General features: G+C 39.6%; 4 protein-coding genes across 12 annotated transcripts in view; 3 read left to right on the top strand and 1 right to left on the bottom strand.

The window, feature by feature from the left end:
* The first annotated feature begins 738 nt into the window (after positions 1 to 738).
* Positions 739 to 10246, top strand: LOC105020872 (calcium-binding mitochondrial carrier protein SCaMC-1). Of its 2 annotated transcripts, XM_010888212.4 has the most exons (10): positions 739 to 1225; positions 2081 to 2207; positions 2535 to 2622; positions 2818 to 2929; positions 3892 to 4050; positions 4548 to 4700; positions 5262 to 5369; positions 6005 to 6172; positions 6583 to 6733; positions 7156 to 10246. In XM_010888212.4, exons 1-10 carry the CDS (start codon positions 1043 to 1045, stop codon positions 7335 to 7337), a joined length of 1431 nt encoding a protein of 476 aa, XP_010886514.1. In that variant the 5' UTR covers positions 739 to 1042; the 3' UTR covers positions 7338 to 10246. The 2 variants fall into 2 exon arrangements, with proteins under 2 accessions (XP_010886514.1, XP_019896636.1); XM_020041077.3 differs by lacking the exon at positions 739 to 1225 and having other exon boundaries at positions 2129 to 2212.
* A 2123-nt stretch (positions 10247 to 12369) lies between these two features.
* Positions 12370 to 14875, top strand: LOC105020865. The gene is made up of 5 exons (XM_020042935.1): positions 12370 to 12447; positions 12528 to 12629; positions 13698 to 13916; positions 14210 to 14521; positions 14789 to 14875. The coding sequence occupies exons 1-5, from the start codon at positions 12445 to 12447 to the stop codon at positions 14873 to 14875; spliced, it is 723 nt and encodes a 240-aa protein (XP_019898494.1). The 5' UTR covers positions 12370 to 12444.
* A 1429-nt stretch (positions 14876 to 16304) lies between these two features.
* On the top strand, positions 16305 to 24063 carry prkab2 (protein kinase, AMP-activated, beta 2 non-catalytic subunit). Of its 3 annotated transcripts, none has more exons than XM_034291410.1 (8): positions 16305 to 16514; positions 17433 to 17622; positions 18246 to 18397; positions 18482 to 18575; positions 19127 to 19241; positions 19558 to 19691; positions 19791 to 19859; positions 20089 to 24063. In XM_034291410.1, exons 1-8 carry the CDS (start codon positions 16366 to 16368, stop codon positions 20164 to 20166), a joined length of 981 nt encoding a protein of 326 aa, XP_034147301.1. In that variant the 5' UTR covers positions 16305 to 16365; the 3' UTR covers positions 20167 to 24063. The 3 variants fall into 3 exon arrangements, with proteins under 3 accessions (XP_034147301.1, XP_010886499.1, XP_019897116.1); XM_010888197.5 differs by having other exon boundaries at positions 16307 to 16648; XM_020041557.3 differs by lacking the exon at positions 16305 to 16514 and adding an exon at positions 16829 to 17068.
* Positions 23760 to 27425, bottom strand: part of LOC105021153 (myomegalin) — a 51958-nt gene continuing 48292 nt past the window's right edge. For all 6 annotated transcript variants that reach the window (XM_029118814.2, XM_029118812.2, XM_029118809.2 and 3 more), the window contains one exon: positions 23760 to 26746. In XM_029118814.2, coding sequence (XP_028974647.2) covers positions 26610 to 26746 — 137 coding nt within the window. In that variant the 3' untranslated portion in view covers positions 23760 to 26609. The remainder of the gene's footprint in view (positions 26747 to 27425) is intronic.

Raw genomic sequence — 27425 nt, 5'->3', positions numbered from 1 at the left:
GAGGTAGTCGTAAAAGAAAAAGAATCTGGCATACCACTTCAACTGTAAATATGTTAGAGGGGATATCATGTTTTGGGATTATGGCACTGGAATAAGATTGATGACTAACTCGTTGAATGATGCTTCGTGATTCAGCAGGACAATGCCAAATCACGAAGCATAATTGAATGAGTTCAGAATCAATCCTATTCCACACTGCCATAGCTACCAAGGGATTTTCCAGGGCCAGAAATTGGGTAGTTCTTGACTGGGCCAGATCAGAATTTAATTGAGTAGGCCTTTCACATGCTAAAGACAAGTCTGAGGGCAAAAGGCCCACAAAACTAGAAATACCTAAAGACAGCTGAAGTACAGGCCTGGCAGAGTATCAATAGGGAATATACCCATTAGTTATTTAACAATCACATTGCACGTTCCATCTCCCAAGGAGACAATGTCGCCACCTGGTGACACAATGTCTAGAGTCAGACGTGCAGCTTTTTAGCACAAGAAATTTGACACCTTCATGTTTCTAAAGAAAATGTCTCCTCTGCTACAGACCTCCAGATCAACTACCCTCACAAAAACGAGTTTGCATTTTGGACAGTTATTGTCTACGAACTATTGTATATACCTAGTTAATAGGTAACCTTAGAAGACACGTTATTAACGATGGCATGGGTATTATACTTGACTGCACCGCGATTGGGATCTCCCTGCATAAAGCAGCGTGGTCAACCCCCCTTCCATTTGCTCGGCTTCCCTCTCCTTCCTTATTATGATGCTCCTCCCTCAAACTGAATGCAGTAATTTCGACGAGTAGATGTCAGGTTATTTACTGGATATGCACGAGTATTTTAGGAGATATCGAGGACTCATTATCTAATTTCGTGTACCGGTATTTTCTTTGTTGGAAACGAAGATAATTGCGACTGACGACGAATAACTGAAGACCACGTAGTTGCTTTTCCTCAGCGGTGGTTTTCGCATTGACAGCTATGCATTCAACTTTCTGTACATTATAGATCATTGACTATATTTAGACTATTTCACAACCGTGACAATGTATCAAGTTATAAAAGGACTTATTCTAACACACTCCCGATGCTGGGATCCCGACAGTGAAAGTTCATACCAGGACCTATTTGATAAATTGGACACCAATAAGGATGGAAAGGTGGATATTGCCGAATTGAGAGCGGGCCTAACCGCAATGGGCATATCGTTCCGCAAAGGTGCAGCACAGGTAAATGTGTAGTAAATATGTTCAACATACTTACAAAAATAAGTTCGCCATTCTTATTCACCACCTATTCATTCATTTCCCTTTTTTTATCAGCTAACATTTAACACATGTGACACACTGTTCTCATCCTGCAAGAGATGTGCACGTAATAACTGTACTAACCACAAATATGGGGGCTCAGTTCATGGACTGAGAAATAATATCCTGGAGAGATAAAGCAGTGTTAAAAAATAGACAAGAAAACGAGGGCCACCACCACTGTTTCACAATTAGGCTGGAGGGATCTGTCAAATTCATAGAGCTGGGTGCAGGTTTAATGTTTACTGTCTGCCCTAACTACCTAGGGTCAGCCTGTTAGGAGGTCAAAGATCCAGTTGTGCAGGGTTGGGTCCAGCCCCAGCTCTTCCAGCTGAGGGCTCGGTAGGTGTTGAAGGCTGAGCTGTAGTCGTTTAACAACATTCTGAAGTAATTGTTGCTTTTGTCCAGGTTGGATAAAGTGTTGCTCAGTACAGTGGCATTGGTGTTGTCTATGGCCCTTTTGGGGCGGTATGCAAATTGCTATGGATCCAGGGTGATGGGCATGTTGGCGAGCATGTAGTCCTTGACCAGCCTTAGTACTTAGTGAGGACTGAAGTGTGTGCTAGCGGGGCCTGGAATGTGAGCCCAGTCCTCTTTCCATGCGTAATATTGCACAACATACACAACACAGTAAATATATAACAATGGCCTACCATTTAATACCATTGAAAAACATTGTTCCCGTCTATGCGTATCTGCTGAATTTGCTGAAACTGTGTTAAATGATTCAACTTGCAACATTGAAGCACTTATACTATGTAATGTTTGTCTCCGCAGAAGATTGTGTCATCTGGAGACAAAAACAAAGACGGAGGCCTCGACTTCAATGAGTTCTCCAAATATCTGAAAGAACACGAGAAGAAGCTGCGCTTGACGTTCAAAAGCTTGGATAAAAACAACGATGGTACAGTAGGTCACCATACCAAACCTGACACCACAAAATATGCGGATTTCATTGTGAAATACGGGTTACAAAAAGTAAAAGAGAGTATATGAACTCGGGGGAGGGTTCTCCAAGAATAACAGATTTTCATAACAACGTTATATCATTATTAACAACAGGACATGACAGAACATGCATCATACATAGGAACATTTAACTAGAGCAGTGACTCCTAATCAGAAGTACCGGGGGACTCTTCAAAATTGAGTGCATGGGCTTACTGGTAAATTGCACATGTTTGAGTAATTCTGAGGTCTTAAACAAAACCTTGATATATCTCTCCTCCAGGCTGCATTGATGCTTCTGAGATCCAGCAGTCCCTTGAAGAGCTGGGAATGGAAATAACCCAGGAAGAGGCTCAGACGATTCTACAAAGGTCTGTCCTCAAAGCGAAGAGTCTCTCCATCAGCCATGTAATTTATTACAAACTATACAAATATTATCATCAAACCATTGATAGGTTAAACTAATGGGGCTGGTTAAAAAATGTGAAGTTGACAAAAGCAGAAGCAGAACGGCAACCAGGCTAGTACTATAACTTCCTCTCTGTGACCGCATGTCCTCTGTGCAGCATGGACATTGATGGCAGCATGATGGTGGACTGGAACGAGTGGAGGCAACACTTCCTGTTCAATCCTGCCCATAACCTAAATGAAATCATACGCTACTGGAAGCACACCTCTGTGAGTTTGTCGGTGACATTGTCCAGCCTCGTATCCCATTAAAGGAACTAAATAAGTAATATTTTGGAGAAACCCCTCCATAGCTCTCAAATTCAGCAAGGGGACCTATAGTAGTGGGAAAGGCCAGTGGTTGTAATCTGTGCTTTAGGACGTTGGAATGTGAATGCATTTTTCAGACACCCAACTCTAGTTCCAGCGGTCAAATAGCGTGATTAGAGATAACCTAAAACAGCCTAAAGCATGCAGTGCTTTGACTGTGTGCAAAGTAAACTAAAGATTGGGGATTATCTCTGTTTACTGTAGAGCCATTCACCTCTCAACCTATGTGGAGTAGAATGTTATTACCACCTAGACCTTTGCTTAGACACTACATGCCAGTGATTGTGAGTGGTGGTTGCTATAACTGCTAAAGCTTTTACAATTAGCTTTATAAGCAGTGTGAGAATAGGACTGTTGGTTGGGTACTATGTGCTTATCTACAGAAATACTTATTTCTCTGTAGAATTAAATATAATTTTCAAGACAAACTCTTGGGAAGTTTGAATCGTTGGGAAAAAAGACTGTAAAAAAGATTGATTGACATTTAGTTTGCATATAAATCTGGATTTATGTTTAGCTATTAAAGTTTTCCACCATTGGTTCCAAAGTTAAAATTATTGTCAACTGTTGTGACAAGATACTTAGACTTTTCCACCTTGATTCATTACGTGTTTAAATACAATAGCATGTGGCTTGTCTAATAGACCTAACAAATAAAAAACAAGTTGTAACAGTAAAGGCTGTAATGCAGAATGTAAAACAGTAGTAAGGATCATTGATTAACTATATGTGGCCTGTTGCAGTGAGGAAATTAGAACCCAGAGAACTTTTAAACAAAATCTGACTGCAATGAACATTAAAAAGTCTTGGTGGTAGTTGATTGGTGTAATTGCAATAAACCCTATTGCTCTTTCACTCACTAGGTGCTGGACATAGGAGAGAGCATTGCCATCCCTGATGAGTTCACAGAAGAGGAAAAGACCTCGGGAGGCTGGTGGAAACAGCTAGCTGCTGGGGCAATGGCAGGGGCGGTCTCTCGCACAGGCACCGCCCCCCTGGACAGGGTGAAGGTTTTCATGCAGGTACTGTACTGGAGGGGTTGTTACTAGAGCAAACAGAAATGTAAAGCTTTATGGCTACATACTCAACCACTATCGTATATATAATAAGATACTGTCCATTTGGTCATTTTCCGTTTTATTGGACAGGAATGTGGTGAAAAATAGTCTTTTTGATGAAAGAGAAGTAGGTCAGATTCAAAGTCATGCTGCAGCAGCACGTGCACCGAAGGCAGCAGACCAGAAAGCTGCACCGCTCCAGGCCACTATTCCTAACCTCAACCCTAGTCAAAAGCACCACGGTACTGTATATAACTGCAAAACTATCCATCAGCTCTGGATGGGGTTAAATTGGGTCGGACCCAATGGCTGAGCCAGCACCTAGCATCCAAACAAGAGCTGGGCGATGCTGAGCACCAGCCATTATAGTTATGTGACTTCCACTAACAACAGTTTTTGATGAAAATCCTTCCCTTTAACTAATAATATTTGGTACTGTTCAACCCATATCATTGTTTCAGGTCCACTCGTCTAAGACCAACCGCATCACCCTGTTGGGAGGACTCAAGCAGATGATTAAGGAAGGAGGTGTGACTTCTCTATGGCGAGGAAATGGAATCAACGTGATAAAGATTGCCCCCGAAACCGCCATCAAATTCATGGCCTACGAACAGGTTGGACACTCTTTCTATGGTTCATGTCATCACCTTGGACGGAGGTGATGGTTATATAAAGGTGGTCTAAACCTATTGAGGGAGAAATATTTTCAGGGATTTAAATGCTTTATTAGATGGAGACAGTGGGGGAAAATGAAGAGAGTTTATGTTGAAAGGGGGGAAGATTTGTTAACTGATGGGCCAGATTTGAACCCATGCTATAGCTGTACATGTGCACTTGAGGCAGTGTAAGGCAACAAGAGACAGCAAAATATGTGAGGAAACTATATTTTTCAAGAAAAGTAAAGTGATGGTGGAGGAGGGGGAGCTGGAAGATTTATCTTTATGTTGTAATAGTGTCTCTACTGTACATTTTTCCCTCGCGAAGATTTCAGTTTTTCTTTCAATTGAATTGTTCACATAATAGGTCACATTAAAAGTGGAAAAAGTTCTGACATGATTTCTCTTTTTTGTCTCATTCTTTTACATCACATGAGCCTGCCATTTTAACAGGGGCGTGTAGACTTTTTATATCCACTGTATGTCTCCTTATGGTGCGTCTCACCTCTCCCCCATCAGTTTAAGAAGCTACTGACACCGGAGGGAGAGAAAGTCCAGACTTACCAGAGGTTCATGGCTGGCTCCCTGGCAGGTGCCACTGCCCAAACATCCATCTACCCAATGGAGGTGGGCGGAAAATCTGCTATGTGTTTCAGACAAAGATTGCTATTTTAATGCTACGTTTTTTTCCCCACCAGTTTTACCGCAGAAGGCTCAGTGAAGGATGGATTAGTAGAATGAAACACTTAATAAAGCTGAAATACAAGTTTGTCTGAAGTTGGGCAAACTTTATGCTCCCGTCAAATAGAAGACATAACATGTTCAAACATGGTGATAGGTTTTCTTACATTTCACATTACTGTTCCTAATTTCAAGATACCGTACCTGTATTTCTAGGAAGGTCATAGCTTTCCCTCAGCTGATCAAAGGAGGTAAATATCATCTATGTATGTAAGTCCCTTGTGGTATAAATCCCCAGCTCTCCCCAGCATTCAAGATTTTAATCCAAATATCAACGTGAGAATTTGAAATCCCTCACTAGTGGGAGATTTGGGAGATTTCTTCCAGATACACACTGTACTATGTATAATGGGGTTATGACTATAGTGACTTAATACTGACTGGAGACAATATCACAGCATCAATAGAGATCCTCACACTCCATTTTCCTGCTCTGTAATGCAGAAGGGTTATCGAGTCAAAACGTAATATATCATATTTGGGAGAGATAATCCTGTTGCAAATTTGTCTTGTCTTTCTAGGTAATGAAGACCAGACTGACTCTCGGGAAAACCGGCCAGTATAATGGAATGTTGGACTGTGGCAAGAAGATTCTGAGGACAGAAGGCATGAAAGCCTTCTATAAAGGCTACACTCCCAACATGATAGGCATCATTCCCTATGCTGGCATTGACCTGGCTGTTTACGAGGTATGCAGACTCAGGATTAATATCACAGAATCAATGATTTTTCAAGTTCAGTGTTTTATGACAAAAATATGTGGCAATTCATGATCTTCAGCTTCATCTACACAACTTTTCTTGATGTAAAGTAGTCAGTGTGAATGGGACAATCACTAATTGGGACAAGGTGCTAATTGCCCTCGCATCTGAGCGCAAACCAAGTGCCTATATGTGCCCGAGCCTACAACAACAATGTGATCTCTGTCTGAGGGACTGTAACAGCTTAGAGCTGTAATGTGGTCACTGTCTGAGTCCAATAATTTAGGGGTGTGATGTGATCACTGTCGGAGGGTGTGTAATAATTTAGGGCTATGATCACAGTGACAGCCCTAAATGATGATAGTTCCCTGACCCCCACCTCTCTATGTGAACTCTAGAGCCTGAAGAATGCCTGGTTGTCCCACTATGCCAAAGACACAGCCAACCCTGGAATCCTAGTGCTCTTAGGTTGTGGCACCATCTCCAGCACCTGTGGTCAGCTGGCCAGCTACCCTCTTGCCTTGCTTCGCACACGCATGCAGGCACAAGGTAATACACAGGTCTGGACCTGGATTAGATATTCTTTGAAGCCAAAAAACATTGTACATTCAACAACAGCAATCCAGCAGCATAGAAATGACTAATGACTAATAAAACCACCTGCTACCTAATACTGTACACACATGTGCACACAGAAACGTGTACATTTTACGGTCCTTGGGGGGACCCCAACCATTTCCTATTTTCCCAAACCCTAACCTCCCCCAAAATGTATCCTTAAGCCTAAACCTAATGCTAATCGTTGAAACCAAAAATAGCCTTTTCATAGTGAAATGTCTCTGCAAGGTCAAATGTTTTGTTTTACTTTCCTTGCTAGTCCATTTTGTTCCCCGCCATGATTGTAAAACCTGTACCCACATTAACCTTTCCCTTTCTTTGTGCATCCTTTCTTTCATTTATCTTTTCTTCAGCAACTCTGGATGCATCAGACAAGTCCACAATGACTGGCCTGGCAAAGGGAATCATGGCTAAAGAGGGCTTCTTTGGACTCTATCGAGGCATCCTACCTAACTTCATGAAAGTGATCCCTGCTGTGAGCATCAGCTATGTGGTCTATGAGTACATGAAGACTGGCCTAGGAATCTCTAAGTGATGCAAGGACAGACAGGATGGTCTTCTACGGTCACACGCCGACAACCAAATGTTGCAATCGCTCTCTATGTACTGATCATTGCAAAGAGAAGTAATGAAATTAGGTCATCAGTAGACTTTGACAATGGCGTTCTACCATCTAACTCATTTTATGGTGCAATATACCTGCGAATGGCTGCATAATGGATCCTAAACAGGGATTCAATTGTGTGGGAGCCAGCAGGAGCTGAGCTCCTGCACATATGGTCTAAAGGAGACCTAGGAGGGATGAGCTACTTCCACTTCTACCGGCCAGCAGTTAAACATTTTAAATACAACTGGAAAGTAGAAGTTAGTGCTCCCCCACTTCCCAAATCCCAGTTTTAACACCTGATCCTAAAGTATAGAGGGTGAGAGGACAAGGTGTTGATATATTCAGGTGAACACGATGACCAAATTTTCAGAGAACATTTCTGAACTGATTGAGAAAAAGAAAAGCAGTACAAAATAATGGGGTTTGGCCAATATGTCTGAATGTTCTGACAGCACCACATATCATTGCTAAGTGATAACTCCGCTTCAGGATAGTTTTCAAAACTACATGGATGTCCATTGAAAGTAGATATCCGAGTTGTGGACACCACAACATAGTAGGCTATAGAGTAGAATATGCAATGTCCTGCATGGGAATATGTACAAATATTTCAGTGAGTGTTATTTTATTGAGAATCAATGGAAGCACTACCTTATTGTTTAATCAGCTACTGTCGATATGTGTTGTAAAACATGACCAAACTCTCAAAATGCATGGCTTTGGTTTGGGTGTACCCTAACATCAGGAATACAGTGTAGGCATAGTATAGTCATTCAAAATATTACTGTGAGTAAACCATCGACTGGCCAGGACATCTGTTTCCAGACGTGTAGTTCAGTTAGTAGAGCATGGTGCTTACAAAGCTTACAGCTGTAGTATCAACGCACAAATACCTGTGAAAGTATAAAAAGCCATTATGGAGGTGGAATGACAGAGGTAAAAACGCGCTGAGGCTCCCAGGCCTCCCTCAGGACGCACAATATACAACAGAGACAGATACACTTGATTGGACAAATGTTAAGGGCAGTTGACAATATAGACCAACCGAAAGAATTATCAACAACACAGAAAACAGTGAGTAATAGAATGAAAGAAATATAAAATAAAGAAACTAATACAAAAATTAAACAAGTGACTAAAGACGGCAAGACATTGGGCTGGAGAAACAAATGAATAATGCAACTGTTTCTGTTTTTTCAAATTAGTATGAAAAATGCCATGTCCAACATTATTCATACCCCTTGAATCTGTTGAATCTGAAAAGTTGTGAAAGTTTCTATACCATTCATAACGGTCTTGTCATTTACACCATGAGAGCTTTCTAATCACCTGTAAGTTGAGAACAGCTGAACAGCAGTAGTTGTCTAGTCAGTTACTAGTCAACTGCAAGTCATGGCTAAGAACAGAAATAGTTATGTTATCCATTTGTGTCTCCAGCACAATGTCTTACCATGTTTTGTCCCTTGTTTATGTTATTTCCAGCCTATTCAAACCTATTGGTCAAATAAAAATGCACAACGGCTCAAAACTTGGCATTGAAATTAATACTTTTGGGCTTAACTGTATATACCTGAGCATGTGTGCAGTTTTCCCCACTCCATATCAAATGATTTGGCAGATGGCCTTCATAGTGCCACTTATATTGCACACATTATGTCTTACAATTACTGTGAACACCAGGTTTTATTAAGATTTAAATATCTGTGTCTGATTTCTAGATATTTATACGTTATACTTTGCCCACATAAACATTAATTGGTCTGCAATGGCCAGGTTTAAAAAAAAAAGTTGTACTCTGGAAAATATAAGTAACAAAAACAAGTTTCATACAAATCCATCAGGGCAGATTTGGTGGGTCATCGAGTCAAATCTGTTCCTTTTGTGGAGGTGGACCTGTGTACCAAATGTTACAACTTTACTTCACACAGACTGAAGAATGTGAGCTTTTGAAAAGTCAGCGTAAGACATGTTATAGCTCCACAATAACTGTTACTGTTCAGATTCTTGTTGATGTTACTTCTGAGTGAGTCTGGTTGCCATAACCTGCTTATTGGTACTGGTTTGATTCAAACAGACCAGACCATTTATCAAACTATATGCATTTGCTACTGTACAGTAAGTCGCTCTAGAAAAGAGGGCTTGCTAAATTACTAAAATGAAGACTACTGATTGATCAGCTCAAACTTATGATGATCTAATGATTCTGAGCATTTTTAAATGGTCTATTTGTGAGTTTGAGGTGGGTTTTTTGTCAACAATATAATTTACAAGTTAAGAGAATATGACACTTTAAATTTATTTTTTACTGGACATTTACTTTAACTATTGTGTTATCACACAAGAATAACTAATTTATTTTTCTGTGGGAAATATACAATTATTTAAGAGTGCCTGTATAGTTAAAAGGGCTTCCATGCAAATACAGCTAATGAGTCATGACTAAGGCTAAGAGAAAATGTGAAATAATAACGTTGGATATTACATGCATGTCTGTGCACACTCAAAAACAAAGACACAAAAACCATTTGCATGCATTCTTACACACAGTGTACCCACGCACACACACACTCAGCCCCAAATTATTACACACACCTCTTCTTATGCATGCCATCCACACAGTAAATATTTGTACTTCTTGAGGCCAATGGTTGCTGTGTTGCCTCAGTGTCTTTGTCTCATTTAAGTTTGATAATGTATTAGGCTACTGAATTTATATCACAAAAATGTGTGAACGTTTCTTCAGAGCTGACAAGGCTGAAAGGAAAAACAATGCATGTGTTGTATGTAAAAACAAATGTTTACAGACCGTTGTCCATAAATAAATGTTGACAGTGGAATATTTTGAACTTTATTGACACAAATGAAGAGTGTGCCCAATGCAAAGCCAAAACCATTTTATGGATTTTATTTAAAATTTTGAAATATAAAAATGTATTTTTCAAATCTCTTCCGATCCCATCGTGTCCAAAAAAAATTAAAAATCTAAAGACTAACAACAACTAATATCTAATAATAATAATAATAATACAGTAATACATACAAACCATTAACAGCATTGAAGTGTTGTTGCAATTTACAACCACAAGTCTATAACTGAAAAAATTACAGCTACTGCAGAACGACTAAGACTGCTAATGAATAGAAGTGCCAATAATATATACATTGCCCCATGGTAAAATGAGCAAATATACAGTTAGGTCTGGAAATATTTGGACACTGACACAATTTTCATAATTTTGCCTCTGTATACCACCACTATGGATTTTGAAATGAAACAACTGAGATGCAATTGAAGTGCAGCTTTTCAGCTTTAATTCAAGTGGTGGATCAAAAATATTGTATGAAATGTCTAGGAATTGCAACCATTTTCATACACAGTCCCCTTATTTCAGGGGTTAAAATGTTAACACAATCATAAATAAAATGTTCATTTTTAAATCCTTTGCAGGCAATGATTGCTTGAAGTCTGGAATGCATGGACATCACCAAACACTGGGCTTCCTCCTTTGTGATGCTTTGCCAGGCCTTTACTGCTGCTGTCTTCAGTTGTTTGTTCGTGGGTCTTTCTGCCTTACGTTTTGTCTTCAACAAATTAAATGCAGCTTGATGGGGTTGAGATCAGGTGATTGACTCAGCCATTGCAGAATATTCCACTTCGTTGGGTCATTGTCCACCTGTAAAGTGAAGCGCCGTCCAATCAGCTTTGTGGAATTTGGCTGAATCTGAGCAGACAATATATCCCTATACACTTCAGAATTCATCCGGATGTTTCTGTTTTCTGTCACATCCTCAATAAACACTAGTGACCCAGTGTCCACGCCATCACACTGCCTCCACTGTGTTTTACAGATGATGTGGTATGCCGTTTCAAGCCGCCTCCTTACTTTTCCCTTCCCATCATTCTGGTGCAGGTTGATCTTAGTTTTTTCTGTCCAAAGAATGCTGTTCCAGAACTGGCCTGGCATTTTTAGATCTGGCCTTTCTATTCTTGAGGCCTATGAATGGTTTGCATGCATCTGTATTTAATCCCTTGAAAGTCTTCTCTTTATGGTAGTGGTGAAGGGGTTTTTCTACAATCATCCGTGTTGCAGAGCTCACCGGTTTGCTCTTTTTTTTCTCAGAATGTAGCAAACTGTAGATTTGGGCATCCCTATTGTTTCTCCTATCTCTCTGATGGATTTTGGTTTTTGCAGCTTAAGGATGGCCTGTTTCACTTGCACAGAGCTCCTTTGACCGCATGTTGTAGGTTCACAGCAACAGCTTCCAAATGTGAATGCCAGACCTGGAATCAATTCCAGACCTTTTACCTGCTTAATTGATGAAGAAACTATGAAGGAACAGTTCACACCTTTCCATGAAACAGCTTTTGAGTCAATTGTCCAATTTCTTTTGGACCCTTGAAAAAGAGCTGTAATTCCTAAACCCTTCCTCCAATTTGGTTGTGAATACTCTCACATTAAAGCTGAAAGGCTGCACTTTAAACCCATATTCATTATTTATGTTCATTAGCTAGATCAAACAATCTAGTGTTTAGGTATAAGGTTTTTACATCTTTATTAATAAGAGTGGCGACTCAGCATATTTCCTACCCATTCTCTAAGTACGTCTGTTTTTGGGGTAACATGATATGTTTAAGTGTTTAAGCATGTACTGCAAATGAATAAAGCATGGCAAAAATTAATAAGATAAAATAAATGCACGACTCGACTGCACATAATGTTCAGGAGGCGTTTATCATTTGCACATGCTGCGGGTTTGTGAGTTGTGTCTTAACCACGTGAGCATCTCCAACTAAAGATCTTACAACACATCCACAAGTTTGTAGCAGTTTTTGCTAATTGAAGTGTCAATCAGCTTTATATGCACATCCATTTAGCTACCTACATCCAAACATCACAAACAGCCCAAGAACGGTGAACCGAACTGCTGTTGACGTAATCAGTACAACGTGAATCACTGATCGATCTGTTTGTCATAAAACAAAATAGATTTAAAAAATGCTTTTCTGTGTATTGTTTGCTGTTGATCTACAACTATGGTAAGTTTAGGTGTTTATCGTGTTAATTGAGCTTTCAATAATATAAAAAAAGATACTGTCTCGTCTCGCTATTTGTATAGGACAAACCCCTGGTGAAAGAACTTAAATGGGTTATTGAAGATTTGGAGGAGGACACAGGAAAAGATGTCTATCGCCCAAACATCAGGAGAGTTAAGAAAATCGTAAGACTTTTCAATATGAATTACCCATATCAAGGCAAAAGTTATAGATGTGTACATTTAACAGTGGAAAGTAAAAATTAAGATCAATTTTATCTAAACATTATGCACATTATATTGTCAATGGATTCATTGTATTATACAACGCCTCCATTTAGTAGATTTATTAACCAGAGGTGCCACCATAAGCGCTGGGGGGAAATGTGTATGTATGTCATGGCTACCAGCCAGGATTGTTTTCCTACCCTTTTGACGATACGTAATTGTACCTATTCAGTGAGCTTAGCGTTTTTCTTGTCCAGTCAGCGTTGTCCAAAGTGTTAGCTTTGACAAGACCCAAATGGCGTTCTCTACGTAAAGTATAATATCCTGCCACATTCTATACATTACGTAATATGCCAATTCACGCACCTGCCTGCAGATAACAGACAGCCACTCGTTTTTTTGTCAGCCAGTTACTATATCTGACAGCAGTACTATATTGTCACAAGCGTATGGTAATGACGAAACCTCAAAAATAAAAGCGCCCATGTCCAAACATTGCTATGTGTGTAATGCGTTCTATCTAGTAAATTGTAACCGGTGGCTATTGTTATGTAGTGTTATAGCAAATTCGATGGACTTCGTTGAATTGGAAAATGTGAAGGTTTAAAGTAAACGCGTTTTTTAGAACAACATTAAAACATTCAATGTACAGACTGGTGAAAAAAAGTGAAGTGGTCCAGAATGCAAGTTAATTCGTGGGGCAATTTAGAGGGTATTGCTAGCAACACAATTTGAACCACCCACTTCATAGGCTCCAATGCAATACACTGTACCCAAAAGTGGCCAATGCAAACTGCCTTATAAGAGAGAAAATAAAGCGGAACATGGCATTCAATAAATAATCACTAGGGTGTTTAGAATCCATATTTAGGACAATACAGATGGTGTAGCTTGCAGTACAATTTAACCCAATTAATGCTTCTCTGCTTTTCAGATCTCAGCTTCAACTTATATTTAATGCTAAACCAAAACACGTTTAATAAAAGTACCAAAAGGAAGTTGTAACAAATTTTCTACGCTCCTCAGTCCCTTCCCCAGTCACCCAGAAGCAAGGTAGTGATGACCCCTGTAGTCCCTATAGCTCCTGGGGAACTGGGCTCCCCTGGGATCAGTGGTGATGAGGAGGCCACAGATGGGAAGGAGAAACCATCCAGTGTCAGGAATCGGCATGAGCAAGCCAGAGCAATGGCGGATGCATTCACTGAAGAGTTCCACTCTGTCGTAGAATATCTTGGAGAGATTAAGGTCCGCATCAGAAAACCCCCGTTGTCTCCAACCCTGGTCCTTAAAACTTAAAGATAATTTCTCAACCCAGTAGTAACTCATTCGTCCTGCCTTCTATTTCTGAAGACTGTTGATTGGCTGAACCTTGTAGGTCTCCAGCACCATGGTTAGCCACCATTTAGAAACCCCTGTTGAAATCTAGTTTGTCAGCATCGTTTTGTTTATGCAGGACATAATATGTTTTGTATCAGAATCTTACATGGGTTTTGAGCTACAGAACTTGATGTGTTACTTTACCCCTTGACTATACCTAGAATCTCAGAAGGAGCTTTATCCGACGACCGTCATTATTCTACCCCACTGCCAATGAAAATGGATCCCCCCTCGTCTCTGCACCATCAGAAAAGGCCCTGAGGCAGAGCTGCTTTTCACAACGTATAAGAACAACCAATGGTGACATCATACAGACATGTTCAGCATCATCAGCCCCTCCAAACATCCCCAATTTTGTCAAAAAGAGCCGTGAGTCCAAAGCTGAGTTATCCAGAGATGACGCCAAAAAGATGTCAAAGAGTAAAGTCAAGCAAGGCTTTCACCACCTCACCAAGTGTCTGACTGGACTGCTGGTTAGTAAGCTGTGGTTAGATGTTTGTATTGCTTGTGATTTTCTGTGTTTGTTCCCGAGACCTCGAATGTGTGTGTGGGTAATGGGTATTGTTAGAAGAAATAATCAGTTTTACTGTCTACATCAGAGCCATGCTGTAAAATATGTTATTGTACATACACTACTGTGATGTATTGATTCAGTCATTATAATTATTTAAAATATCTAGTTACAAGATTTATTAAATAATGACTTAATGTCTCTTTTACATTTCATGACATTTCTGAAGAACACAAAGAATGACCATGCTGGAGATCAACCAATTGCACAAATTGTGAGACCATCTGTTTATAAAATAAAGGATAACAAAAAATGAATAATACTTTTCTGTTTGTGGATTGTAGAGCACATACTGACTGCTAAGTAACAAACCTTACCCATTAAGTTTTCTCTGTGTATGTTAACTGGTCTATATATCCAAAAATGGGCACACGATACAATTACCTACTACCCTTACAACAAATGTATGAAAACATAAAATAATTCTGCAAAGAATAGGAATTATTATTATTTATTTTTTTTTGCCAGGAACACTCTTCAACTTGACAACATTTTGGTGTCACTGTTAACTATTTTTACCTGCATTGAATGTGGTATGTGTTTATCTACTTCAAATCCAAATTTAACTTCCAAAATGTAAATGTTAAAAATAAATGTTAAAACAAAGCCTGCTGGGTAATATTCTAATAAGCAGCACCCAAAGCAAGAACACATTTCTGTCAGCACTGGTTACAAGTATTTTGTGAAATACAAAATACATTTGATTGAAGTTCAAGCCAGTGAAATACAATTTGCAATCCAATATAACATAAGACACAAAATTACATCCTAATTTATGGACACATGGTGCTTAGGCATACCTGATATTCACAAACAGTGCCCTCGGAAAGTATTCAGATCCCTTCACTTCCTCCACATTTTATTAAAACATTAAAACAAATGTAAGCCATTCTCCATAGGCAACACTCTCTTGATTTTTTCCTGCAATATAAATTATTATTTGAAGTGTACTGTAATGTTTCACAAATACTGTAAACCATTCTAAAAGTATATTATCAACAGGCTTTAATTTAAAAATGAATATATTTTCTGTATAAAAGCAAACAGGAAATGTCTGTTGTTACAGAATGTAAGCCATATTTTTTACGAGTCATTCCATTTGCTGGAGAATGCTTTTGTGTTGACATACGACCTTTGTATAATTGATGCTTTTGGTAAGACAAGGTTATTGCCTGACAAGCTTCAAATTCTCCCGGGAGTGTGATGTCACTTAACATGAGCTGTATCCGGTATGCCATGACCCTCAGGTGGGCTGGACCATAGATAATAGAAAAGTAGATAAATCAGAATGTCCCATCAATGCTTTATATCTATGGGCTTGACTCCATTAAGTAGACAGTCCCTATGCACTTGCCCTGGCTACTTTCCCTAATGGAAATCCAGAACAAAACCGAATGCAGTTTGGACATTCAGAACAAAACCGAATGCAGTTTTGATGACATAAGACGTGCCGCTAAAATGTACATCTCACTTGCAGTGTTGAATCACTCATAATTGGGGCAAGTGCATTTAAAAGTTCATTTTTGAAGATGTAAAACACAAGTCTAGGGCTGAGGGTATAGGTCATGTTTATTTTGCGATTGGAGTTAAGCGAATGCTTTTTCCTCAAAACCTACACTTTCGCTTGTGGTTATGATATATATCATATTATATATTACTATATACATACATCGTTTGTATAAACGATATTAACATGGAGACCGCATCCAAGATGGCTGTCTGTTGTCAATACGCAACCATTGGTTGATGCATTCGAAGTCTGAGCAGGGGAACGCTACAATTTCAACCCTTTCAGCTGGTCCCCTTGATTTGAGCTTTTTCCCCGAGCGAAAGTGGTTGAAGCGATGGCTAGGTCGTAAAAATATCGTGGTTGGACAACCCCCTTTTATCGTCTGGTGAGGACAGTTTTTGTTTGTGTTAGGGCTCTCGTTCCGCCTCTTCCTCCCAGCTGATAAGCATTGTGAAGAATGTTTATGTTGTTGAAGAAGACATAGCTATTGTGGTAAACAAACTTCAGTTTTGTCATTTGGTGAGTAACTGTTATTTACAGAATCGATTTAATCTAAATGTCATGGCATGATGTTATCTTAATAACACTTGTTGGCATGTCATACTCAAGTTTAGGCCAGGTGTTGCGTCAGCTAAAAATATTTCCTGCTGCGAACAGGCGGGGAGAGACTTAGCTACAGTAGATTTAACTAGCTAACCTAACGCGAGTAACGGTAACGTCATTAGCTAGCTAACGCCGGTAACTAGTCACTATAAGCAAAAACGTTAGTTAGTTTTAGCCTGAGCGGTTTGTTCAATTCTCTAATCCGATTCACAGTAGACTACTGAATATAGTCAGTGCTAAACTGCTTGAGAGAGGTGTAATTGTAACTTGTTGATTTGTCCGACTTGGACTGCCACCACCAGCTGCCGGTCTTGGGACGTAGTACTTCCATTTCTGGTAACATTAGATTTAGCTACTGTCAATTGAACACCGCAGTAACTACTGTAGCTAACTTTACGTAGCTACAACAGGACTAGCCAACAAAGTCATTATTATTTTACTAATACCACTAACCGCACACTAATAGCAGATTTGCGGACTATTCTGAGAGTAGAAATTACAAGCCTTAACAATTTGATTCAACATCCAATCCCCTTGCTTAGGCCTCTTCCACCTCAATTCAAGGGCTCAAGCCTATATCATTGATATTCTTAAATATTTTTAAGTAATCCAACAAGTCTGCAACAAACAAAAATACTCCGAGGTGATTGTGGCGACCTATATGGTTTATAAGGTTGTGATGAAGACAGTTTTCTTTCAGCTTGTCCCGGCTAGAGACTGAGTGCAGGATCATGGGTAACACAGGTGACCGGATGTCCGGTGACCGCCATGGTACCAAGGCCCATCGTTCCGATAGCCGGGGCAGTGATAAAGATCACGAGCCAAGCAAGATGGTGGACAGCACCGATGACCCTAACATCTTCAACACGCATGGACTGGAGCCCTCCAAGGTACCACTGCAGTGCAATGGAACAAAGGAATTATTTCTGGGATGGCTGTGAAGAATCCTCCAAACTTTACCCTGACCAGTGGGTTCCCAAACCTTTTCACTCAGGCCCTTCTTTCATCATCACTGGAGCCTAGTTTTATAGCTAATTTCATAATATAGCAAGGGTTGTTTTTCAACAGTCAAAATGAATCCAGATTAAACTTTTTCCAATTATACGTATTTATTTTTGACATATTCTTAATTCTGAAAATCTTTTTATTTTTTTAACTTCTTATTTATACTTCTAAATGAACAATGTTAGCGGGTTTTCCCAGATGAAAGGGCTGCAATGTCAGTATTTTAAACTATAAGCATATGACCATTTATATCCATGTGTTTTGATGGATTGGATTAAAAAGTTATATTAAAAAAGTTTGATGAAATGTTTGTTTTAGAACTACAGCTACCCATTTAGATAGGGAGAGGAGGCCAATGTATTTCTGGCCCGTGGTGTTTGTATTAATAAACCAATTGATGAAAAATTAAGTGAAAATGACTTAAACCGGATCTAAGACCATATATGCCCTGTAATTCCAACACTCTGTTTGATTCTGATTCTCAATTTAGTTTCTTTTATCTCGTCAGGTGTCCGATAAGGAGGAGCCTGACCTGGATGATCTAGTGAAGACAGGGCCTCAGTCCAGACCCACAGTTATCCGCTGGGCTGGGGGAGGGAAAGAGGTCTACATCGCTGGCTCGTTCAACAACTGGGGCCACAAGATCCCTCTCAATAAGAGGTAGATTATACTTTTATGAGTTACAACATTTGGATTTGCTTAATATTGCATTTACAGTGCATTAATATAGATTTTTCTCTCTAGCCACAATGACTTTGTAGCGATCCTGGACTTGCCAGAAGGAGAGCATCAGTACAAGTTCTTTGTGGACGGACAGTGGGTCCATGACCCATCAGAGGTAAAACTTACGTGGAGATCTGTCTTTAAGTGAAATATGACCGCGATAGCAGAATATTGTCAGTGATGTTTTTGTGTGTGATGCAACTCAGGTCTCTCTTGTAAAAACTACAGTCCTTAGTTGCTGCATTTATTTTCAGATTTATAGATTGATGATATACACCCATGACCAGAACATATGCAGTTAATGTTTTAAGTTATAATCTTTTTCTACAAAATTGTTCCAAGTCCCTGAGATATTCCCAATTTAAACATTCTCCCTGGTCCGTCTGTCAGTTTGCATTGACGTGTAATCTCCTCATACTTGCTTTAGACACTTGTAGTATTTATTTTTTAATTTCTCAAGGCCTATCCCATGCAGGTCAGTTTTGAACTGACCTGCAATTAATATATATATTTTTAAGGTAACCTGAATGTATGATTTTTAATGATATATTTAACGTTTTCAAAATTGTTATTTGCAGCTATGGTTTTGGTTCTCTAGCCATACTGGATTTGTTATTAATTCTTTATAACCTCTGATGAACTCTGTTATAACACCCCTTCCTGCAGCCAGTGGTGACCAGCCAGTTGGGTACCATCAACAACCTGATTCAGGTGAAGCAGTCAGACTTTGAGGTGTTTGATGCTCTGCAAGTGGATTCCCTGGAGTCCACCGATACCTCGGGTTAGTAGATACTGCAGTCCTCTTTTTTTAATGAGTATAGCCCTGTACTAACCATGAGCTTCCACATCATTAAAAAACATTTCCTTCCTCACAGTAATCACTGATTTTCAGCAGTGTTTCCCTCTTACATAACCAGTCTTGTCATGTCGGCCATTGCTTTTCTGAAGAAAGGAGTTCCTATTTATTCATGACCCGGTGCTTAGGATAAGTTAGGGGAGTTGGTGAACACAAAAAACTGTCTTTTCTGTTAGAGTAAAAAGTGTATTTTCTATTAGAGTAAATGAATGACAAGGTGTATGGGTTTGCCTGTGCATAGATCTGTCCAGCTCTCCTCCAGGGCCCTATGGTCAGGACCAGTACATGTTCAGACCTGAGGAGCGCTTCAAATCCCCGCCCATCCTGCCGCCCCATCTCCTCCAAGTCATCCTCAACAAGGACACCAACATCTCCGTAAGAGTCCTTTCTCAGTCTCCCTCTGTCTTCCTCCCATTGCTGTGTCGTCATTATGAAATTGGACCCTTTTGGATTGTCACTCTCTCCCTGTTCCAGTGTGACCCAGCCTTGCTGCCTGAACCCAACCATGTGATGCTCAACCATCTTTATGCTCTCTCAATAAAGGTATGGTAGCCCGTGCTAAGTAAAGGAAAGTGCCATGAGTTGACATAGATAGAAAACTATCCAATCGGACTCGAGCGATCTCCTGGTTCTCCATCAGACCTCGTTCTAATTCCTACTGCTGAATTTATGGCTTGAGTAGCAACCCCCTCTGTGTCTGTCTTTTTTTGTCGTCATCATAATGTCTCTCCTACTCCCTCACCGTCTCACTCCCCTTTTCCCTGTTCCTCAGGATGGAGTGATGGTGCTCAGTGCGACTCACAGATATAAGAAGAAATATGTCACATCTCTGCTATACAAGCCCATCTAAACCGTGTGTACTGTAGAGGGCAGCATGTTAACACTCTACTTGGTACAACCATCACATGTAGCTGACATTGCACTAAACTAACAATGTACCGATGAGCTGGGTCCCCATTGGCTTAGACCGGAGGCGCATGTCAAGTCACAACCTTTTCTGTGTAATGATCTTCAGGGCTCCAGAAGGGCTGAAAGTAGTGCGCTATGTAGAGAATAGGGCCGTGTTTGTGACTCAGGCCTGTGGCCCCTTCTCAAGGAAGAAATACTGTACGTTTACTGTGGCAATTTACCATGATAAATCCACAGGTTGATAGCAATAAGGAAAGGAAGTAGTGAGGGGCTGTGTGTGTTTATGTTTGCTCCACTTATATTGTTTGCATGTGGGTGTGTAGAAAGAACAATTGGTGCCATTGAGAGTGTTAAGCTTTGGTCAAATGTCTGCTGATGGGACTAATTACAATCATGATGATATTTATTAAATCAGCTTTTAAAGAACATGGATATGGAAGGAGGGCCCTTGAATATTACTGTCTTTACACTGCTATTACTGTAGTTAGTAATAATAGGAACTCTACTCAATGGTTCTTGAAGGGTCTTCCTTCTTGATGCACAGTAATAAAAGCATGGTATGTAATTGGATAGGCTTTCCATTTTACTGAATTGGATTTCTGTTAAACTCTTAACAATATATGGGTATTGTATAGTATATCCCAAAGCCATATGTTGTAGATGTTTTTGTCGCAAATATACAGGTACATAAATGTGGTAAAAGGTCAATGGAATCCAAACAGTTAGGGATAACTGGAACCCTTACCCTAACCCCCTTTTTTTATCTGAAAATGTACATTTTCTCCTAGCTGGCAATCCTTGACATTCCTTGTGCAATCTCCCCATTCAGTATGCAGCTGGATTTCCATTTAGGTAACATTCCCCAGGCTAATGCGCACCGCTCATATCACCATGGAGCACCAACCTAATGACATTAGCCATTACCGAGCATTTGTCATCTTTTTATTTCACTGAATCAGAATACTGCGAGGTGTGGCATAAAATATCATACAAACGCTTGTGTGTGATCATACAGACAAACGCTTGTGTGTGATCATACAGACAAACGCTTGTGTGTGATCATACAGACAAACGCTTGTGTGTGATCATACAGACAAACGCTTGTGTGTGATCATACAGACAAACGCTTGTGTGTGATCATACAGACAAACGCTTGTGTGTGATCATACAGACAAACGCTTGTGTGTGATCATACAGACAAACGCTTGTGTGTGATCATACAGACAAACGCTTGTGTGTGATCATACAGACAAACGCTTGTGTGTGATCATACAGACAAACGCTTGTGTGTGATCATACAGACAAACGCTTGTGTGTGATCATACAGACAAACGCTTGTGTGTGATCATACAGACAAACGCTTGTGTGTGATCATACAGACAAACGCTTGCTTTGCATCCACTGTAGCACAATACGGCCAGCTTTCCCACATCAACGTTAGTGTCAAGACTGGTGTTTGCGTCACAAGACGTGTGGAAAAGGTGCTGTCTGTTTGGGAGGAAGTATCTGGGAATGAGCAGAGATAGTCATTGATTGTTGGAAATAAGGTTTTTCAATGACTATATGTGGAGCTTGGAAATAGACTGAAAACAAACATTTGGCTAGGTAAGTTGCATTTTGAGGTTAAGACATTTTGTGGTTGGAATTACAGTCTGTATTTTAGGAATTTAGACGGACTATCAACTTCTGACAGACTCATTTAGTCTGGAAAAATAAAACAGACACTTACCTGTTCTTGGGAAACTAAAAAGGATTTGCATAATTCTGGTTTGGGGGAGGTTGTCAGGGTTATCGAATCAAGGTCAAATCCTTTGTTTGCCATGTGCTTATTTAGGTATGAAAGTTCATATTTGAAAATTGGAGGCTAGACTTTGTCACATTGAGTACATGGAGTGGATTGTAAGCTTTAAAGACTTTCACAGACTTTGAGTATTCATCGGTCATGTTGTCATATTCATTATATTTATCCTAAAAGGCCCTCATTGTGATTACTCAAGTTAGATTTGATATATCTTTTGCGTTTCCACGGCATCTCCATACTGGTTTTATTCAAGGAAATCCATTGACCTCTATACCACATATAATATTAAGTAGGTGAGTGCGTATGTATTGGACTGACTCAACATCACCCATGTCATGTTAATGTGGCGCTAACCTGGCTGCCATAGAATGTTATTTTCATAACAATGCTTCATAATGCAGAAAGCGCATTTGCCAAACTCTAGATACATTGCTCTGGTATGGCCTATTCAAACCCATAGGATTCACTAATATCACAATAGCTTTAAACTAATGTAAAGCTTTCCCTTTAAAAAGGAGACATTAATGACAGAATATTAATTAGGGGTTGTAGTTGTGGAATGTTTGGTCGTGGCTGCTTGTTTCTGCTTTTGCCTTTATGACACAATGCTGTAAGCACTTTGGTTATCCATCCAGTTTGGGTACTAATTTGTTTCCGTCTAATGCTTTGAGTCAAACTCTTGAATGATAAAGAAGTGATCCAGGCTAATATTGTACTGTATCCATTGGGCCTCAGTGTCCATTGTTTTTGTTGCTGTTTTCTATTTATTCAGTAGGAATCTATTTATATGATACATCTGCAGTATTCATTGCCTACACCCCAAATAATAGTTTGTCTTGAATGTTGTGCATGAATGTAATGTTTTGTATGAACAGTTATGTCCTATTGGCACCATGCATAGGGTGTTTCCCTTTCAGGTTTTGCTTCCCGGTCCCACCATTCGCTACAATACCAAAAGGCAAAAACCTCTTGATGAGGTTGCTGAGTTTTCTACAAAGGTTATTTAGTATTATAACAATGGGTAAAACTTACATTTTTCATTATGATTAAAACAAAATTTCATTTCATTTCTGTGGCCTGAGCATTAGAACATGCTGGTGTTCTGATCAGTTATATATTTTAAAGCTGTCGTTTTTTGCATTTTTGCTCAGTCCTTTAATTGTGGAATATTTGGTATGGAAATGTTGTAAAGGATTTGTCTGTTTTATTAATAATATAATCATTTTGATTTAATAAGTGTAAATATGTGGGGAAAAAACTTTACGGCCGACATTTCAAGATTTTGTTTGGAGATCTTTTGCTTGTGTTACCAATAATCAATGTGTTTTACTGTGAGTAGGTAATATACTCCAAAGATGATATAAAGATCTATAAGATTTTATTTAAAGAAACGGAGAAAAGACACTGCTTTTTGTCAGAAGTATCTTACACTGTTTATTATACTATTGGATGTTGTAGTGCTGTATAAGTTTGAAAGCAAATATTTTCAGAATGCTTTGCAGCATCATGATGTTGGTAGTGTTGAAGCTCTTTCACCCAAATAAAAAGGGAGGGCAAGGTGACCCAGAAATATCAGTTGTACCTAGTGTTTTCCCTTCTGTTTAATCACTCACTGACTGTATTAAATCTGATTTGCTATATCTAGGCTATAGGAAACAGAACAGAAAAATCATATATCCGTATAGGTTGAGATGTTTCTATATTCACAGGCACACATCATCAAAGTGAAGAAATGCTTTTTAGGATTTTCTTTTAATTGTCATTTTAACGCAAAAGCCTTTTTTGTCATAGCACTGTGGTAACACAACGCAGGCCCAGGTACACACATTGGCCATCTTCAGAAACAGAGCCCATGGAGGAGCTCGTTAGCTTCTTAAAACACAGAACCTGACAAACCAAGCTGCTTTTCGAATATATAGCGTCATATATACAAATACTGCTAGACACAGCTACATACTGCTGTTTCATTCCTTTCCAAAGAACGCATAGTAAAATGGCATGGTTAAAACTTTCTGTCAATAAACTGTTCTACTCTTATCTTATCTGACAATCCTTTCTGCTTTGATATGAAATTCAATTTCAAAGTCTTCAAATACTTATTTTCCAAAAGAACCAGACATGAGGTTTTTACTTCTTAGAGTAGAGTTTGGCAATTTACATCAAGAGATTTTCAACTGAGTGAAGTGCAAATAAGACCATGTTGGAAAATCTACTTTGATATGTTTAACTTGTCTATCTAGTATTAACACCAAGCCCTAGTAACTGTTGGAAGCAAATTGCAGTGCCCAAGCTAATTCTAAAGGTAAGCAAAGCAACATTATCCAAAGCTTAATAATAGCTGGGTGTGTCAGTAATTATATTGTTTTTGGTTTCTCTAAGAAAAGGCATATACTTATAATTGATTTTATAATTGATATGTGACTAGCTTATTACATCTGGCATAATCTAAAAACACAACCAATAAACCATACAAAGCAGAAAATAATACACTCAAAGATGCAAAATATCTTAATACAGTGATGTTTAACATCAAAATAACTAGATACTGTGTACTCTATAGCTATTGCACAGCTACCCAGATAGTCAATGTTTGCATATAGAGCAATGGTCTGAGGTGATAATCTACTTACAAAAAGTTCAACAGAATACAATGAAAAAGCACATTCACAGCATGAAAATGGCTAAATGTACAGCAATAATACAGAAAACATTCAAAAGCAGCGTAGGAAGAAACACCTTTTAACATTGGTCCCACCAGTAGCCTGCCAAAGCTTGTATTAACTAAGAGAAGAAACATGTTGCCCAAAACCCCATGGGAATGCAGTGACGGTCTGAGTGTAGACAACTCAAAGTCAAATGGAAATTTATCAGAAAAATATTCGGTTATACTGGATAATCTCTCACAGGAGTAGTTCAGGCTTTTGTGATTCACAATGCAATAGAAGCCCAGTGCGAAATATTCTCTTTTTGAAAAGTTTGGTCCATTTATGACGAGATTATTTAACGGTTACCGTCTCACTTGTTCAAATGACTCTCAAAGAGCAGCCAATGAAATGATATCGCCATCATGATGTCATAGATGATGTCATATATTGGGCTGATGGTGATCTTATAGAATCACATCATGCCTACAGTGTGCCATTCGCATGGGAAAGACAAACAAGGACGTGAAAAGTTCAAAGTTCAAACTTTGGCAAGTATTGGTGATCCCCTGTTCCAGGAGCAAAGGCTTAGATAATTTCCTTTAAAATCCTTTCATGCATCAACACTGCATAAAAATACATTAAGTTTCAGTCAGTAGTATTCCTAAGTTAGTTTAGGATAGTAACTAGTGTAATATTGCACTGACGGTCTTTTCAACTTTTAAAGAGTGGCTCAATACTTAAGTTCCAGTGTCAGGCAAAAAACAAAAAAAGCTGGCGTGCCATGTTCATTCCATAAACAACGTCATTATTGCACATGCTCATCTGAGGACTCCTAAAGAGGAGCTTGAATACGCGTGTTCGGCATCTGTTCATTTCAGGTCATAGCCCCTCCTTTAGCCTACAGCCCTTCATTGCTGGATCACTGGAGAGCTAATTAGAACCATAGCCATATAGTGTTCACCTGTCCAGACTGTTAACAGTGATGGGTTAGGTGCTGGGGGAAGAGGCTATTGATTGAAATGGAACAGGGCCTTTGTTCTGCTATCCAGAACCCTTGGCAAATGGCAGACAATCCATCCAAAGGCATCATCCTCCACAGATAAATATAGGACACAAATACTTAGAAGTGTAAGAACTATACATTCCCCCACTGAGATCTAGCTAGATGGTGGATGCCATTGTATTTTTTGCACCGTATTTGTAAAATGTCCTCACTGATGAGATGCCACAATGAGAAAGCTTGCATTTCTGTGGCAGTCGAGGATTGAATGTTGGTTTTGAAAGAAACTGATTGAGCATATGTCTGTGAATTTATATATATACATATATATTGTATGTGCGTGTACTGTACTTCTTGTGTATACATTTGTATACATTTCCTTTCTTTAGCCGTGAATTCACATGCATTGACACTTATCCTGTCCAAAAGCTGCCAGGCAGAGGAGCACAATCTACCATGCTCCGGGTTGAAGTTTCCCTTAGCCACAAAGCCAGGATCACATCCCTTGGGCACATCCTGTGGCCTTAGGCGAGTGTCTAAGGGCAGCCTCATCCCACCCCTTCTACAGCAGCCAAGGACGCACATTACTGTTACCATCAGTGGCACCTTCCAAACCACTTTCTTCACGCTCAACCAGGCAAACAGCAAACCAGACCAACATTCTCTGAAACTTAAAGACACCAACAGAAGACCAGGTTGGTGTGTTGGGAGGGGAGAAACGATGAACATTAAAGGAGGAAGAGTTCAGGTAAGGCTCAAGGTGCAGGCAGGAGTCTGGGGCACAGGTTGCCCGGCAGGAGAGAGAGAGAGAACAAAGGAGTGCTCTTAAGGTGGACGTTTGATGCTAGGTGAATGTGGTGATAGGTAAGGCTGGAGGCAGAGGAAGGGGCGTTGCTATTCTGGTGCTGAGGTCAGAGGTGATGTTGGGCTGGCTGGTATCAGGTCAGCACCTGGAGAAGGCACTGGCTGCCGCGCTTCCTGGTTCCCGGTCGCTGAACAGACATTGCTGAGGTGTCACCGGGCTTCAGGAAGCTCCAATCAGTTGGCCGTTCATTGGCGGGGCTATAGTCTTCCGCTAGGAGTGAGAAAAGGGGCAAGACAGGGATAAGAAAGAGGACAGATATTCAGTGCTACACTCGTGACACATTCTCAAGTGAAGGACATAACAATCAATAGGGTGATGAAATGTGGAGAAAAAAGCACACTGCACACAAGCAGGGTCCAAAGGTTAGTTTTTCCAAATTTCCAAAGATCTAAGAGTTAAATATGAATGAAAGATGACAGCTTGAAACACAGTATGTTTAGCTTTGTTAGAAAGAAACTACAGCAATAGCTTAAGCGCTTGCAGAGATGAAGTGAAGCTGAAAATGCTAATGGCTTAATTATAGAGTATATTTTATATTGTTATTTCTAAATATATTGAGTAACTAAGATCTGTTGTCTTAAAAAAAAACTCTAAGTAACCTGTTTTAAATGTAAATACATAAGTCTGAAAAGCATCAGCCTGCTGTGGTTTGCAGTCAAACACACACACATGGTTCTTCAGCCATAGCTAACCTCACCTAAGTTTAGTCACTGCTAACTACGGGGATGTTAAAAAAAGGACCTCTAAATCTTAGGACAAGATTTGGCTCTAAAAATGTTAGAAATGGCTAATCTCAGCTGCATTTTATGAATTGCTTTTTATTACAGAAACCCGAACCAAATATTACATTAGTCTGGATTTTAGACTACCTTCATGGTTTAGTCTGGAT

The sequence above is a fragment of the Esox lucius genome, chromosome 3 (assembly GCF_011004845.1).
Source record: "Esox lucius isolate fEsoLuc1 chromosome 3, fEsoLuc1.pri, whole genome shotgun sequence".
Taxonomy (NCBI): Eukaryota; Metazoa; Chordata; class Actinopteri; order Esociformes; family Esocidae; genus Esox; species Esox lucius.
The sequence above is the reverse complement of the archived record's forward strand: the minus strand, read 5'-3'. Positions and strand labels throughout refer to the sequence as shown.